At 44.8% G+C, this 13,527-nt stretch overlaps 1 protein-coding gene across 2 annotated transcripts in view; it reads right to left on the bottom strand.

The window, feature by feature from the left end:
- Nucleotides 1-2,414: 2,414 nt before the first annotated feature.
- The window catches only part of LOC122117360 (NLR family apoptosis inhibitory protein), a 51,715-nt gene continuing 40,602 nt past the window's right edge, over nt 2,415-13,527 (bottom strand). For both annotated transcript variants that reach the window (XM_042691104.1, XM_042691105.1), the window contains 4 exons: nt 13,200-13,349; nt 10,935-11,021; nt 8,524-8,688; nt 2,415-3,131 (listed from right to left, as the gene is read on the bottom strand). In XM_042691104.1, coding sequence (XP_042547038.1) covers nt 2,779-3,131; nt 8,524-8,688; nt 10,935-11,021; nt 13,200-13,349 — 755 coding nt within the window. In that variant the 3' untranslated portion in view covers nt 2,415-2,778. The remainder of the gene's footprint in view (nt 3,132-8,523; nt 8,689-10,934; nt 11,022-13,199; nt 13,350-13,527) is intronic.

The following is a 13,527-nucleotide window of genomic DNA, read 5'->3' as shown; positions in this document are numbered from 1 at the left end:
CCCGGGCAGGAGAGACTATGAGACTCCTATCTCCAATAAACCACCAGAAAACCGGAAGTGGCGCTGTAGCTCAAGTGGTAGAGCCCTCGCCTTGAGCTGAAGAGCTGAGGGACAGTGCCCAGGCCCGGAGTTCAAGCCCCACGACTGACAAAAAAAAAAAAATTGTAAGGCATTCTTCCTGACAGTCCAAGCTTAGGAAATAGAGGCTTGGGAAGTTAGGTGTTTTAAGAACTAGACTGGCCAGTCAGCAACCAAGGGAATGTTCTGTTTCTTTGGAGTATTTACTATGTAGTCTGACCTTAAATTTGATATCCTGCTAGAATTATAGGCTTGTGTCCTCATATCCAGCCTGTGTTATATTGCTCAAGAGTTGTGTCATTCTACTCTGTACCTTTTGTGTTCTTCCCCTGCCCCTGACCACTTTTTTTTTTTGGGGGGGGGTCCAGTTGTGGAGCCTGAACTCTGGGCCTGGGTGCTGTCCCTCAGCTCTTCAGCTCAAGGCTAGCGCTCTACCATTTGAGCCACAGCGCCACTTCTGGCTTTTTTCATTTTGCTTATGTGGTGCTGAGGAATCGAACCCAGGGCCTCTGGCATGCAAGGCAAGTGCTCTACCACTGAGCCACCTTCCCAGCCCCTGCCCCTGATTTCTTATGTCCTCATGTACACTGTCTAAGCCAGTTGCCATTTAACTATAGAAGAAGGGGTAAATGGTTAAGTGTTACTAATCTGGGATGCTGGTGGGTAGAGTTATGGTAGAGTGCTGGCCCCTAGATCTGCAGATAAACACCAACACACCTTAACACATGAGCCATTTCCAAGTCATAGCAAGGGAAAAACTCTCAGTAAAGGAAATAAAGGAAACGGGGTGCCAATGGCTCACACCTGTAATCCTAGCTACTTAGTAGGCTAAGATCTGAGGATCACAGTTCAAAGTCAACCCAGGCAGGAAAGTCCATACTTTTTTTTTCTTGTCTGTTGTGGGGCCTGAACTCTGGGCCTGGGTGCTGTCCCTCAGCTTTTCAGCTCAATGCTAGCACTCTACCACTGGAGTCACAGCATCACTTCCAGCTTTTTTTGCTTATGTGGTGCTGAGGAATGGAACCCAGGGCCTCATGCATGCAAGGCAAGCACTCTACCACTGAGCCACTTACCCAGCCCTCCATAAGACTCATCTCCAATTAACGATCAAGCTGGAAGCAGAGCTGTGGTTTAAGTGGAAGAGCACTAGCTTTCAGCAAAAATTAGCCCAAGGACAGTACCCAGGCCAAATCCAAGCCCCAAGACACACACACCTCTTCCCCCTCCTCCCCACATACACAAAAGAAAGAAAGCACAGAGGTCCTTACACGAGAGAATGTGTAGGATATTCAGGGATGTAGAAGCAGGGGGCTGGTGAGAGGAAGGAGAGAGGAGATAGGGGCCCTATGAAAGTCATTGTAAGGTTTTCAGCATTTACTTTGAGAGCTGGAGGTCTAGTGGGAGATTTTGTGTAACAATCCTGACATACAGACAGCCTGTGAGAGCATTAAACATTCAGAAGCAGTGTCTTCTCCCACAGATTAAGTCTGGGATGTCTTAGCCTCAGGTGAGTAGCCCAAAGTTGGTTCCAAGTTCTCTTTATTCCTTACTGCGTAATTTCTGTTATTAACTCAGTCTTTTCTTTCTCTTTATTGGCTGATTGTGTGGTACTAGGGCTTGAACTCGGCCCAAATTTGTAGGCTTTTTTCCACGTAGAGTTCCATACTTTTGGTGTGTACAGGCGGGGGGACACTCGGACTTTCAACTTGTCCGGGACACTGCCCTCAACTTTCTCAAGGATGATGATCTACCAGTTCCATTTATATGCTTTTTGATGATTTTTTTTTTATTCAAAGTATAATTGACAAAAATTATATAAGTTTAAGGTATGCCAACATTAGGGCGCTGTGTGATATTCTGATACACATTGTGAAAACAATAAATGATTATTACAAGCAAGCTAATTAGTATATTCAAATATACTTTTTTTTTTTTGGGTCCGGTCATGAGGACTGAACTCTGGGTCTGGGCACTGTCCCTCAGCTCTTCAGCTCAAGGCTAGTGCTCTACCACTTGAGCCACAGCGCCACTTCCGGCCTTTTTCCTTTTTGTTTATGTGGTGCTGGGGAATCGAACCCAGGGCCTCATGCATGCAAGGCAAGCACTCTATCACTGAGCCACCTTCCCAGTCCCCCTCAAAAATTCTTTTTTTTTTTTTGTCGGTCATGGGGCTTGAACTCTGGGCCCTGGGCGTTGTCCCTCAGCTCTTCAGCTCAAGGCGAGCCTCTACCACTTGAGCTACAGCGCCACTTCCGGTTTTCTGGTGGTTTATTGGAGATAGTCTCACGGTCTCTCCTGCCTGGGCTGGCTTTGAACCGCAATCCTCAGATCTCAGCCTCCTGAGTAGCTAGGGTTACAGGCGTGAGCCACCAGCGCCCACCCCCTCAAAAATTCTTAATGAAAGAAAACCCTGTTTGGTCTTCTTAAAACCCATAGATCCACACCATGGATTTTGAGTAGAATGAATTCCTAAGAAAATGTTAAAGCCATAGTAATATATGGTAAATTCTTCAAAGCCACTGGAATAAAGGCAGTTTTCCCTAGACCTTATTTGTTTCTCCCATTGGTAGTGCATAAGCAAGCTGTACTCGGCAATTTTGGTCAAGTATCCCGAAGAGATCTTATACAGGTAAAGCAATAGCTTGGAAAAAGGTGCATGCAGATCCTGGTTAAGATTCACTCTTGTTTGTTCTGTGTGAGCTATTTCTCTATTGGTAATATACATTTCCAGAAAATAGTGAAGTGTTTAGATTGAGGGTGTCTTTCTCTCATGATATTGAGAAGTATGATGTCCTCTGTATCCAGGAGCCAACTTTGCATGCTGAGTGTGGTGAGACTCGGCAGGCGTAGCACACACTGGCTCAGTGCCTTCACTGTGGTGGCCTGCACTTTGATACAGTGTGTAAAATACCTGGAGATGTCCAACTCTTGCAAAGCTGGCAGGTTGTCCAGTGCCTGGAAGAAAGTTCTGTATCCTTCTTCTGTGACCTTGTGATTGAGTGAAAGATTTAACTTCTCAAGCTTCTGAAAACCTCCACTGATGGCTGCCTGGGCTACGAAGATAAAACATTCGTGAGACTGAACTCTTGAGGACTCTGTTGGTAGACCCTTTTTCCAACCACTACCACCGATCAAAGGGAGAAGTGTCCAGTACAATACATATTTGTTTGGTTGGGTTTTGATTTTTTGTGGTAGTATTGGGCTCGAACCCAGGACCTTGTACCCTGAGCTTTTTGGCTCAGGCTGATGCTCTACTGCTTGAGCCACACCCAGCTTCCAGCTTTTTGATAGCAAATTGGAGACATAGTGTCATGGACTTCACTGTGATCCTCACATCTCAGCCTCTTCAGTAGGCAGGATTACAGACATGAGCCACTAGCACTTGGCTAATTTGTTGGTGTGGGTCGTGGGGCTGTCCCTCAACTCTTTAGCTCAAGGCTAGTGCTCCACTACTTGAGCCACAGCGCCACTTCCAGTTTTTCTGGGTTTACTGGAGATTAGAGTCTCATGGACTTTACTGCCCAGGCTGGCTCTGAACCATGATCCTCAGCTCTCAGCCTCCTGAGTATCTAGGATTACAGGCATAAGTCACCAGTGCCCGGCTCTGGCTAATTTTTTTTTTCCTTCTGGGGCTTGAACTCTGGGACAGGACACTGTCTGTGAGCTTTTGTGTTCCATCTCCAACTTTTGGTGATTATTGGAGATCAGAGATGAACTTTCCTGCCTAGGCTGGCTTCAAACAGTGATCATCAGGTCTCAGCCTTCTGAGTAGCTAGGATTCCAAGTGTGAGCCACTGGTGCCCCACTGGTTATTTTCTTTGTCTCTCTCTCTCTCTTTGTCTCTGTCTCTCTCTCTCTCTCTCTCTTCTCTCTCCTCTCTCCCAGCTGGAGCTTAAACTCTGGGCCTGGGAGCTGTCCCTGAGCTCCTTTTGCTGAAAGCTAGCACTCTACCACTTTGAGCCACAGTACCACTTCTGGCTTTTTCTGTCATTAATTGGAGAGAAGAGTCTTGTAGACTTTCCTGCCCAGGCTGGCTTCAAACTGTGATTGTCAGATCTCAGCCTCCTGAGTTGCTAGGATTACAGGCAAGTGCCCTTCTGAGCAAATTTCAAAAGCTTTCAGGAAGACAGCAAAGGCAGAGTATGCCTAAGAAGCAGGATGATTACAAAAGATTTCTCTTCTTATGGAGACTGGCATTCCAAAATACATGTCCTTAATCGGGAAGTGGAAACACCTTCCATGTTCATTGATAGGCAGAATTAATATTGTGAAAATGGCCAGACTGCCAAAAATGATCTACAAACCTAATGCAATCCCCATCAAAATCCCAATGACATTCTTGACAGAGAGAAACAATACAAAAATTCATATGGAACAATAAACCTCGAATAGCCAAAGCAATTATAAGCAAAAAAAGCAATGCTGAGCAGGGCGCTGGTGGCTCACACCCGTAATCCTAGCTACTCAGGAGGCTGAGATCTGAGGATTGCTGTTCAAAGCCAGCCCGGGCAGGAAAGTCCATGAGACTTATCTCCAATAAATCACTCAAAACCAGAAGTGGAGCTGTGGTTCAAGTGGTAGAGTGCTGAAGAGCTGAGGGATAGCGCCCAGGCCCAGAGTTCAAGCCGCATGACCGACAAAAAAAAAAAAAAAAGCAATGCTGGTAGTTTCACAATCCCACACCTCAAGCTCTTGTACAGAGCTATAATAACAAAAACAGCTTGGTATTGGCATAAAATACACCTGAAGATCAATGGAACAAACTAAAAGACCCAGAATTAAAACTATATACTTTCAATTATCTGATACTTGATAAGGAGCCAAAGATATACAATGGAAAAAAAATATAGCCTCTTCAATAATTGCTATTGGGACAACTGGACATCAACATGCAGAAAACTAAAAGTGGATCCCTGTCACTACACACTAATATCAACTCAAAGTGGATCAACTACCTCAACATCAGACCTGAAACTTAAATTACTGCAGGAGGGAGAAGGAGAAACACTAAACCTCATAGATATAGACAGAAACTTTTCGAAGAGTCACAAGGGCACAGCAAAGGACATAGTTATTAAACTAGAAAGACAAGCCAACAGACTAGAAGGACCTTTATCAGCAATACATCCAACAAAAGCCTAATAACAAGCCCAGTGCTGGTGGCTTACACCTGTAATCCTAGCCACTCAGGAGGCTGAGATCTGAGGATCGTGGTTAAAGCCGGCTGGGGCAAGAAAGTCCATGAGACTCATCTCTCATAAACCACCAGAAAACTGGAAGTGGTGCTGTGGTTCAAGTAGTAGAGCACTAGCCTTGAGCTGAAGAGCTCAGGGACAGCGCCCAGGTCAAGTACAAGCCCTACTACTGACAAAAAGAAAAAGGTGGTAGGGGGGCTGTGAAGGTGGCTCAGTGGTAGAGCGCTTGCCTTGCATGCATGAGGCCCTGAGTTCTATTCCTCAGCACCACATAAGCAGAAAAAGCCAGAAGTGGTGCTATGGCTCAAGTGGTAGAGCGCTAGCCTTGAGCTGAAGAGCTGAGAGACAGTGCCTAGGCCCAGAGTTCAGGCCCCACGACCGACAAAAAAGAAAAAGAAAAAAAAAGGCATGTCCTCCCTACTACTATATCCTGTACCTGTTGCCCAGGGTCTGATTTTTTTTTTTTTGGTCAGTCATAGGGCCTGAACTCTGGGCCTGGGTGCTGTTCCTCAGCTCTTCAGCTCAAGGCCCGTACCCTACCACTTGAGCTTCAGCGCCACTTCCGGTTTTCTGGTGGCTAATTGGAGATAAGAGTCTCTTTCTTACCTGGGCTGTCTTTGAACTGTGATCCTTAGATCTCAGCCTTCTGAGGAGCTAGGATTACAGGCATGAGCCCTGGTAGACAAATCTAGGAGACTTGTAATTAACCGGCAAAAAGCCAAAAGTTAGAGATATGTCTCAATACTAGCCTTGAGCAAAAAAGCCAAGCAAGAGATAAGGTCCTGAGTTCAAGCCCCAGGACCCACACCAAAAACAAAAACAAGAAAACTACAATATGTGATATGTGAAAGTAACACCTAAAAGACATACATACTCATGGACACGGACATAGGTATATATAACTGTACATAAAGTTTTTATGTATATTGAGAGAACATGATCCTACGTATGGGATGAGGGAAGATGAGAGGGAAAAGTAACTATGAAGTTGGCATTAGCGTTTCAATGAAATCTGTTGATTAATAAGGACTTGGGGAGGGACCAGAGAAGGAGAAAGTAGCTTGTTGTAAGCACAATTAAAGCACCAATGTGGAGCCTATTGTTGCAATTAATACACCTAAAAAATGGAAAAATAGGCCGGACGCCGGTGGCTCACACCTGTAATCCTAGCTACTCAGGAGGGTGAGATCTGAGGATCCAGCCCAGGCAGGAAAGTCCATGAAACTCTTATCTCCAATAAACCACCAGAAACTGGGAAGTGGCGCTGTAGCTAAAGCGGTAGAGCCCTTGCCTTGAGCTGAAGAGCTGAAGGACAGCTCTCAGGCCCAGAGTTCAAGGCCCACGACCGACCAAAAAAAAAAAAAGGAAAAATAACAGACTAATGGGGCAGGCTACATTGAGGATGACAGGCACCAGAGGAAAGAGGAGAGGCTGAAGTGTGGGTGTAAGAGGAGGATGATAATAGTTGTTTATTTGCGTGTATGAAATAAATGTTTTGGGACATGTGCTTGATAGCCTGTATACATGTATGGAAATGTTAAAATGCAACTCCCTTGTATTACTAATGTGTGCTGATAAAAAATGGAACTATAAGGAAAATAAGACAGGCATTGGTGTTTTGTAATCCTAGCTACTTAAAAGGCTGAGAGAGGGGAGATTGTGGTACAAGGCCAGCCCAGACAAAATAGTTCTTGAGAAACCTTCTCAAGTACACATGCCTGTCTTCCTAGCTTTGTAGAAAATAAATAGACTGAAGTCTTAAGTCCTAGCCTGGGCAGGCCCTATCTCAAAAGTAACAAATGCTACTATTAAAAAAATTTTTTTTAGCGGGGTGCCAGTGGTTCACACCTGTAATCCTAGCTACTCAGGAGGCTGAGATCTGAGGATCGCAGTTCAAAGCCAGCCCGGGCAGGAGAGACCATGAGACTCCTATCTCCAAATAAACCACTAGAAACCCGGAAGTGGCACTGTGGCTCAAGTGGTAGAGCACTCGCCTTGAGCTGAAGAGCTAAGGGACAGCACCCAGGCCCAGAGTTCAAGCCCCACGACCCATCAAAAAAAAATTTTTTTTTTTAAACCAAGTGTGCAAAAAGGCTGAAGGCTTGCCTCAGTGCCTGCCTAATACACAGCTAGACAGAAGGAAGAATCCACAATGAGACGCCAGTACGAAGTATCAAAGTGGTAACATACAAAGACAACAATACCAAGTTCAGCCTTAATAACTGCTGTTTGGGTTGCAAATGGGTACAAATGCCATGGGAAATTATGCTAATATGTCTATATTTGAATTTCTGGAAAGCCAGAAGTTTTACCTCTAAAATTACATAAATATATACATTAAGGGCTATATAGAAGAATGTTCATAGAATCATCATTTGTGGTAATCAAGAATTAGAAACAACTCAAATGGATGAAGTAAGGAGTAGCTAGTCACAAAATGAAACAATATATGGCAAAAATCAGTGAACTCTAGGCACATATGTCAGTAAATGGCACAAATACAATGTTGAGCCAAAAATATACAAAAGAGTACATACTGTGTAGGAATAATACTATTGCACACAAATTTCAATGGCAAGCTGGATGCTGGTAGCCTCTGTAATCCTAGTTACTTAGAAGACTAAGACTTAAGGATTGCAGTTCAAAGCCATTCTGGACAGATGTTTATCTCAAATTAACCACTAACAAGCCAGAAGTAGAGCAGTGGCTCAGGTGGTAGAGTGAGTGCTAGCCTTGAGTGAAAAAGCTCAGGGACAGTGCCAGAACCTGAGTTCAAGCCCAGGACCACACACACACACACACACACACACACACATTTAATGGGAAAAATCTAATCTGTGGTGAAAGAAAGCAATATAGTAGTCAGCTAAGGGGAAAGCACTGTCAGGGAGGGGCACATAGAGTGCTGTGGGGATTGGTGATGCTCCACCTTCTAATTTGATTGACTGTTCCCTAACAAATCTAACAAATTCCTAACAAAAATGTTCAAATATTCATTGAGCTTTATACTTCAGATTTCTTCACTCTCTTATGGGTATATTCATCTTCAGTTTTTAAAAACACAAGTATTTGTTCAGGTGTCTAAACATAGACTTGGCTGGGATGTAGCTTGATGACAGAGTTTGCCTAGCATGTGAGTTTAATTCCCAGCACAGGAAGGATGGAAAGGAAGGAAGTAAGGAAGGAGAGAAGGAAGGAAGTAAAGGAGGGAAGGAAGGAAGGCGCAATTCCTTCTCTAAAGGTAGCTTACCAATTCCCATGATACTATCATCACTCAAAGTCTGGAAGAAGGAGAGGACTCGGAGGCATGGAAGCTGTTGACACTGCTGGACAATCAGTTTGGCCACTTGTTGAATTCCATCCCCAGTGGGTAGGTTCAGTTCTTCCAGCTTAGTAAGAGAACCCAAGGCTGAAGCTGTCAAAGGGGACAAAAAAAGAGTTTTAAGAAGTGGAGAGGGAGAAAGGGAGAGCAACACAGGGTTGAGGCTGATGGGTGTACATTGCATCTGTAGGTGGAAATGTAATAACAAACTCTACCCTGCTCCTTCAACTAATCTATGCTAATAAAAACGTTCATCTCTTCTGATGGGATGTACACAGTTTTCCTTGCTATTACTTTTTTTGTCACTTGTGGGGCTTGAACTTTGGGCCTGGGCACTGTCCCTCAGCTCTTCAGCTCAAGGCTAGCACTCTACCACTTGAGCCATACATAGCACCACTTCCAGTTTTGTGAGTGGTTTATTGGAGATAAGAGTCTCATACAACTTTCCTGTCCAGACTTGCTTTGAACTGAGATTCTCAGATCTCAGCCTCCTGAGTAGCTAGGATTACAGTTGTGAGCCACTGATTTCCTTTCCCTCCCCTCCCCTCCCCCCCTCCCCCATTTTCCCCTCCCCTCCCCTCTCCCCTCCCCTCCCCTCCTTTTCCTTCCCTTCCCTTTTTCTTTCCCTTCCCTTTTCCCTTCCTTTCTTTTCCTTTCCTTTCCTTTCCCTCCCTCCCTCCCTCTCTCTTCTTTCTTTCTCTTTCTTTCTTTCTTTCTCTCTCTCCCTTTCTTTCTTTCTTTCACCAATCATGGGCTTGAACTCAGCCTGGGCACTGTTCCTGAGCTTTTCTGCTCAAGGCTAGTGCTCTACAACTTTGAGCCACAGTGCCACTTTGATTTTTTTTTTTTCCCAGTCCTGGGGCTTGAACTCAGGGCCTGGGCACTGTCCCTGAGCTCTTTTGCTCAAGGTTAGCACTCTACCACCTGAGCCACAGCATCACTTCCAGCTTTTTCTGTTTATGTGGTACTACTGAGGAATCCAACTTAAGGCTTCATACATGCTAGGCAAACATTCTACCACTAAGCCACATTCACAGCCACCACTTCTGATTTTTGAGTAGTAATTGGAGGTAAGAGTCTCGGGGGGGGGCTGGGAAAGTGGCTCAGTGGTAGAGCGCTTGCCTTGCATGCCTGAGGCCCTGGGTTCGATTCCCCAGTACCACATAAGCAAAAAGAAAAAAGTCGGAAGTGGCGCTATGGCTCAAGTGGTAGAGCGCTAGCCTTGAGCTGAAGAGCTGAGGGACAGCGCCCAGGCCCAGAGTTCAGGCCACACGACCGGACTCCCCCCCCTAAAAAAAAAGTGTCTCAGGGGGACTTTCCTGTCCGAACTGGCCTCGAACTGCAATCCTCAGATCTCAGCCTCCTGAGTAGCTAGGATTACAGGTGTGAGCCACTGGCACCTGGCAAAGAGTAAATTTCTTTTTGGACAATGGCATCCCTTCCCTGGCTCTCTCCCAGTTTGTCCTTCCTGTCCCCGCCCACAAGTTATGTAGTTCATTTTCAACATGGTGTTAAGTGAGTGCTACTGTTACATTTTTCCCTCCATTTTTTTGCCCCACCTCACTAAGCAAAGATTAAGCAAACAAACTAGCTTTCTCATTAATTCTAAACTATACCATGTAACAACTATATACAAAGCATTTATATCTACAGATGGCTTAAAGTGCCTAGGAAGGTGTGTGTAGGTTATATGCAAACACAAAACCATTCTTAGAAAAGGGAGAAGAAGGCTTAGAAAAGGGAGAAGGTGGCTCAGTGGTACAGCGCTTGCCTTGCATGCTCAAGGCCTTGGGTTCGATTTCTCAGCACCACATAAGCAGAAAAAAAAGCCGGAAGTAGCGCTGTGGCTCAAGTGGTAGAGCTCTAGCCTTGAGCTGAAGAGCTGAAGGACAGCGCCCAGGTCCAGAATTCAGACCCCACGACCGGACCCCCAAAAAAAAAAAAGAAAAAGAAAAAGAAAAGGGAGAAGAAAGTCCTGGAAGCAATCTCCAGAGATACTGAGGGACAACTGTATATACTTTGTTTTCTTTTTCTTTTGGGGGGGGGGGGGTCCGGTCATGGGGCCTGAACTCTGGGCCTGGGTGATGTCCCTCAGCTCTTCAGCTTTAGGCTAGCACTCTACCATTGAGCCACAGCGCCACTTCTGGCTTTTTTCTTATGTGGTACTGAGGAATTGAACCCAGGGCCTCGAGCATGCAAGGCAAGTGCTCTACCACTGAGCCACCTTCCCAGCCCCATATACCTTGTTTTCTTGTGGCTAGTTCAATAGTAATAAAGGGACTTTGTGTAGCCCGTCTGTGGGAGACCAGGAATAAGTAAACATAGCTTTGTGAACATACCAAATTTTTCTGATGTTTCTTTATCAGGGAAGTATTGCAGATTAAGATTTAATATCTTCAGGGAAGCAAAATTTGGCAAACTGGTGACTAAAGAAAAAAAATGAAAATTTAGTTATGATGGATACATGTGTTGTAACGAAGACTAACATTTTTTTAACAGTCTTGTAAAAATGACTAAAATTCACAGTGAATTTCACTACACAGGGAAACATTTTTGTTAAGAAAATTAGAAAACTAAAAATATTTAACGTTATAAAGAATTCATTGGCTGGACACTGGTGATTCACGCCTATAATCCTAGCTACTAAGGAGGCTGAGATCTGAGGATCACAGTTCAAAGCCAGCCTGGGCAGGAAAGTGCATGAAATTCCTTTTTTTTTTTTTTGGTCATGGGGCTTGAACTCTGGGCCTGGGTGCTGTCCTTTAGCTCTTCATCTCAAGGCGAGTGCTCTACCACTTGAGCCACAGTGCCACTTCTGGTTTTCTGGTGGTTAACTGGAGATAAGAGTCTCACAGACTTTCCTGCCTGGGCTGGCTTCGAACCATGATCTCCGATCTCAGCCTCATATTTCAGCCTCCTGAATAGCTAGGACTACAGGTGTGAGCCACTGGTGTCTGGCTAAAGAACCTTTTTTTTTTTTTTTTTTGGTGGGGCCGGTCATGGGACCTGAACTCTGGGCCTGGGCGCTGTCCCTCAGCTCTTCAGCTCAAGGCTAGTGCTCTACCACTTGAGCCACAGCGCCACTTCCAGTTTTTTCTGTTTATATGGTGCTGAGGAATCACACCCAGGGCCTCATGCATGCAAGGCAAACACTCTACCACTGAGCCATCTTCCCAGCCCCATGAGACTTTTTAATCTCCAATTAATCAGTAAAAAGTAAAAGTTCTTTGACCAAAATTGGTTTTTTGCTGCCAGTCCTGAGGTTTGAACTCAAGACCAGGGCACTGTCCCTGAGATTTTATTATTTTATTTTTGTTGGTCATGGGGCTTGAACTCCGGATCTAGGCTCTGTCCCTGAGCTTTTGTGTTCAAGGCTAGCACTCTACCAATTTCAGCCACAGTTTCACTTCCAGTTTTTAGGTAGTTAATTGGGAGAGGAGTCTCGTAGACTTTCTTGCCTGGTGTGGCTTTGAACCATGAGCCTCAGATCTCAGCCTCCTGAGTAACTAGGATTACACCAACACCTGGCTGTCCCTAAGCTTTTTATACTCAAGACTAACACTCTACTACTTGAACCACAGCTCCACTTCTGTCCTTTTTCTTTTCTTTTTTTTTTTTTGGAGGGGGGTGGATCCGGTCGTGGGGCCTGAACTCTGGGCCTGGGCGCTGTCCCTCAGCTCTTCAGCTCAAGGCTAGCGCTCTACCACTTGAGCCACAGCACCACTTCCAGCTTTTTTCTTTTTGCTTATGTGGTGCTGAGGAATCGAACCCAGGGCCTCAGGCATGCAAGGCAAGCACTCTACCTCTCGACCACCTTCCCAGTCCTTGTCCTTTTTCTTTATGGTGGGTTAATTGGAGAAAAGAGTCTCTCAGAATTTTCCTGTGTGGGCTGACTTTGAACTGGGATCCTCAGATCTCAGCCTCCTGAGTAGCTAGGATTACAGGCATGATCCACCAGCTCCTGGCTATATCTGTCTCTTGAGTAGCTAGGATTATAGACATGAATGAGCACCTGGCAACAACTGGTCGCCAGGCTTGAACTCTGGGCCTGGGTGCTGTCCCTCAACTCTTTAGCTCAAAGCAAGTGCTCTACCATTTGAGCCACAGCACCACTTCCAGTTCTCTGGTAGTTAATTGAAGATAAGAGACTCACGAACTTTCCTTGCCCAGGCTGGCTTTGAACCAGGATCCTCAGATCTTAGCTCCTCAGTAGCTAGGATTACAGGTGTGAGCCACTGGTGCCCAGCAATAATTGCATTTTTATTTATTTTATTTATTTTTGTGCCATTATGGGGATTGAACTCAAAGCCCTGTGTTCTCATTCAGCTTTTTTGCCTATGGCTGCGCTCTACCACTTAAATCGCATCTCCAGGCTGGGCTTTTTTGCTAAATTGGAGGTGAGAGTGGCAGATTTGCTTTTGGGCTTTCTTTTCACTAAGATCCCCAGGTCTCAACTACTGAGTAACTAAGATTATAGTCATAGGTGTGAGCAACTAGTATCCAGCAACGATTTCATTTCTGAATGCTCATTCTTTTTAGATTACTTGATATGACTTTGTTCACAGGAGCATCTTAAACCAAAATTTTAACATGACAGTTCTTACCAAATGGGGTGACTTCAAAACATCGTCCAGAAAACTGAATTTCTTCAAGTTTCTTGCATGAAACAAGTGCATTCATAAGAGACTCAAAGTCCAAGACACAGCACTTCAAGCAGAGAACACGAAGGCCTGGAGAGTTCTGAATCAACCTGACTATAAAACATGAGGACATTTGGATATTAGAGAAGATTGTAAATTTCTATCAAAATGTACTCATTTATTTTCCCACCAGCAATACAAGTATAAACAAGGCACCATAAATGTAATGAGCTAAAGAATCACGCTATTTTGGGGGTATGTTCAGGTTCTAAAACTAAAAAAAGAGCAACAT

Source organism: Dipodomys spectabilis, unplaced genomic scaffold, assembly GCF_019054845.1.
Source record: "Dipodomys spectabilis isolate Male_0828 unplaced genomic scaffold, ASM1905484v1 ptg000140l, whole genome shotgun sequence".
NCBI classification, from domain to species: domain Eukaryota; kingdom Metazoa; phylum Chordata; class Mammalia; order Rodentia; family Heteromyidae; genus Dipodomys; species Dipodomys spectabilis.
Note: the sequence above shows the minus strand (reverse complement) of the source record. Positions and strands in the feature narration are given on the sequence as shown.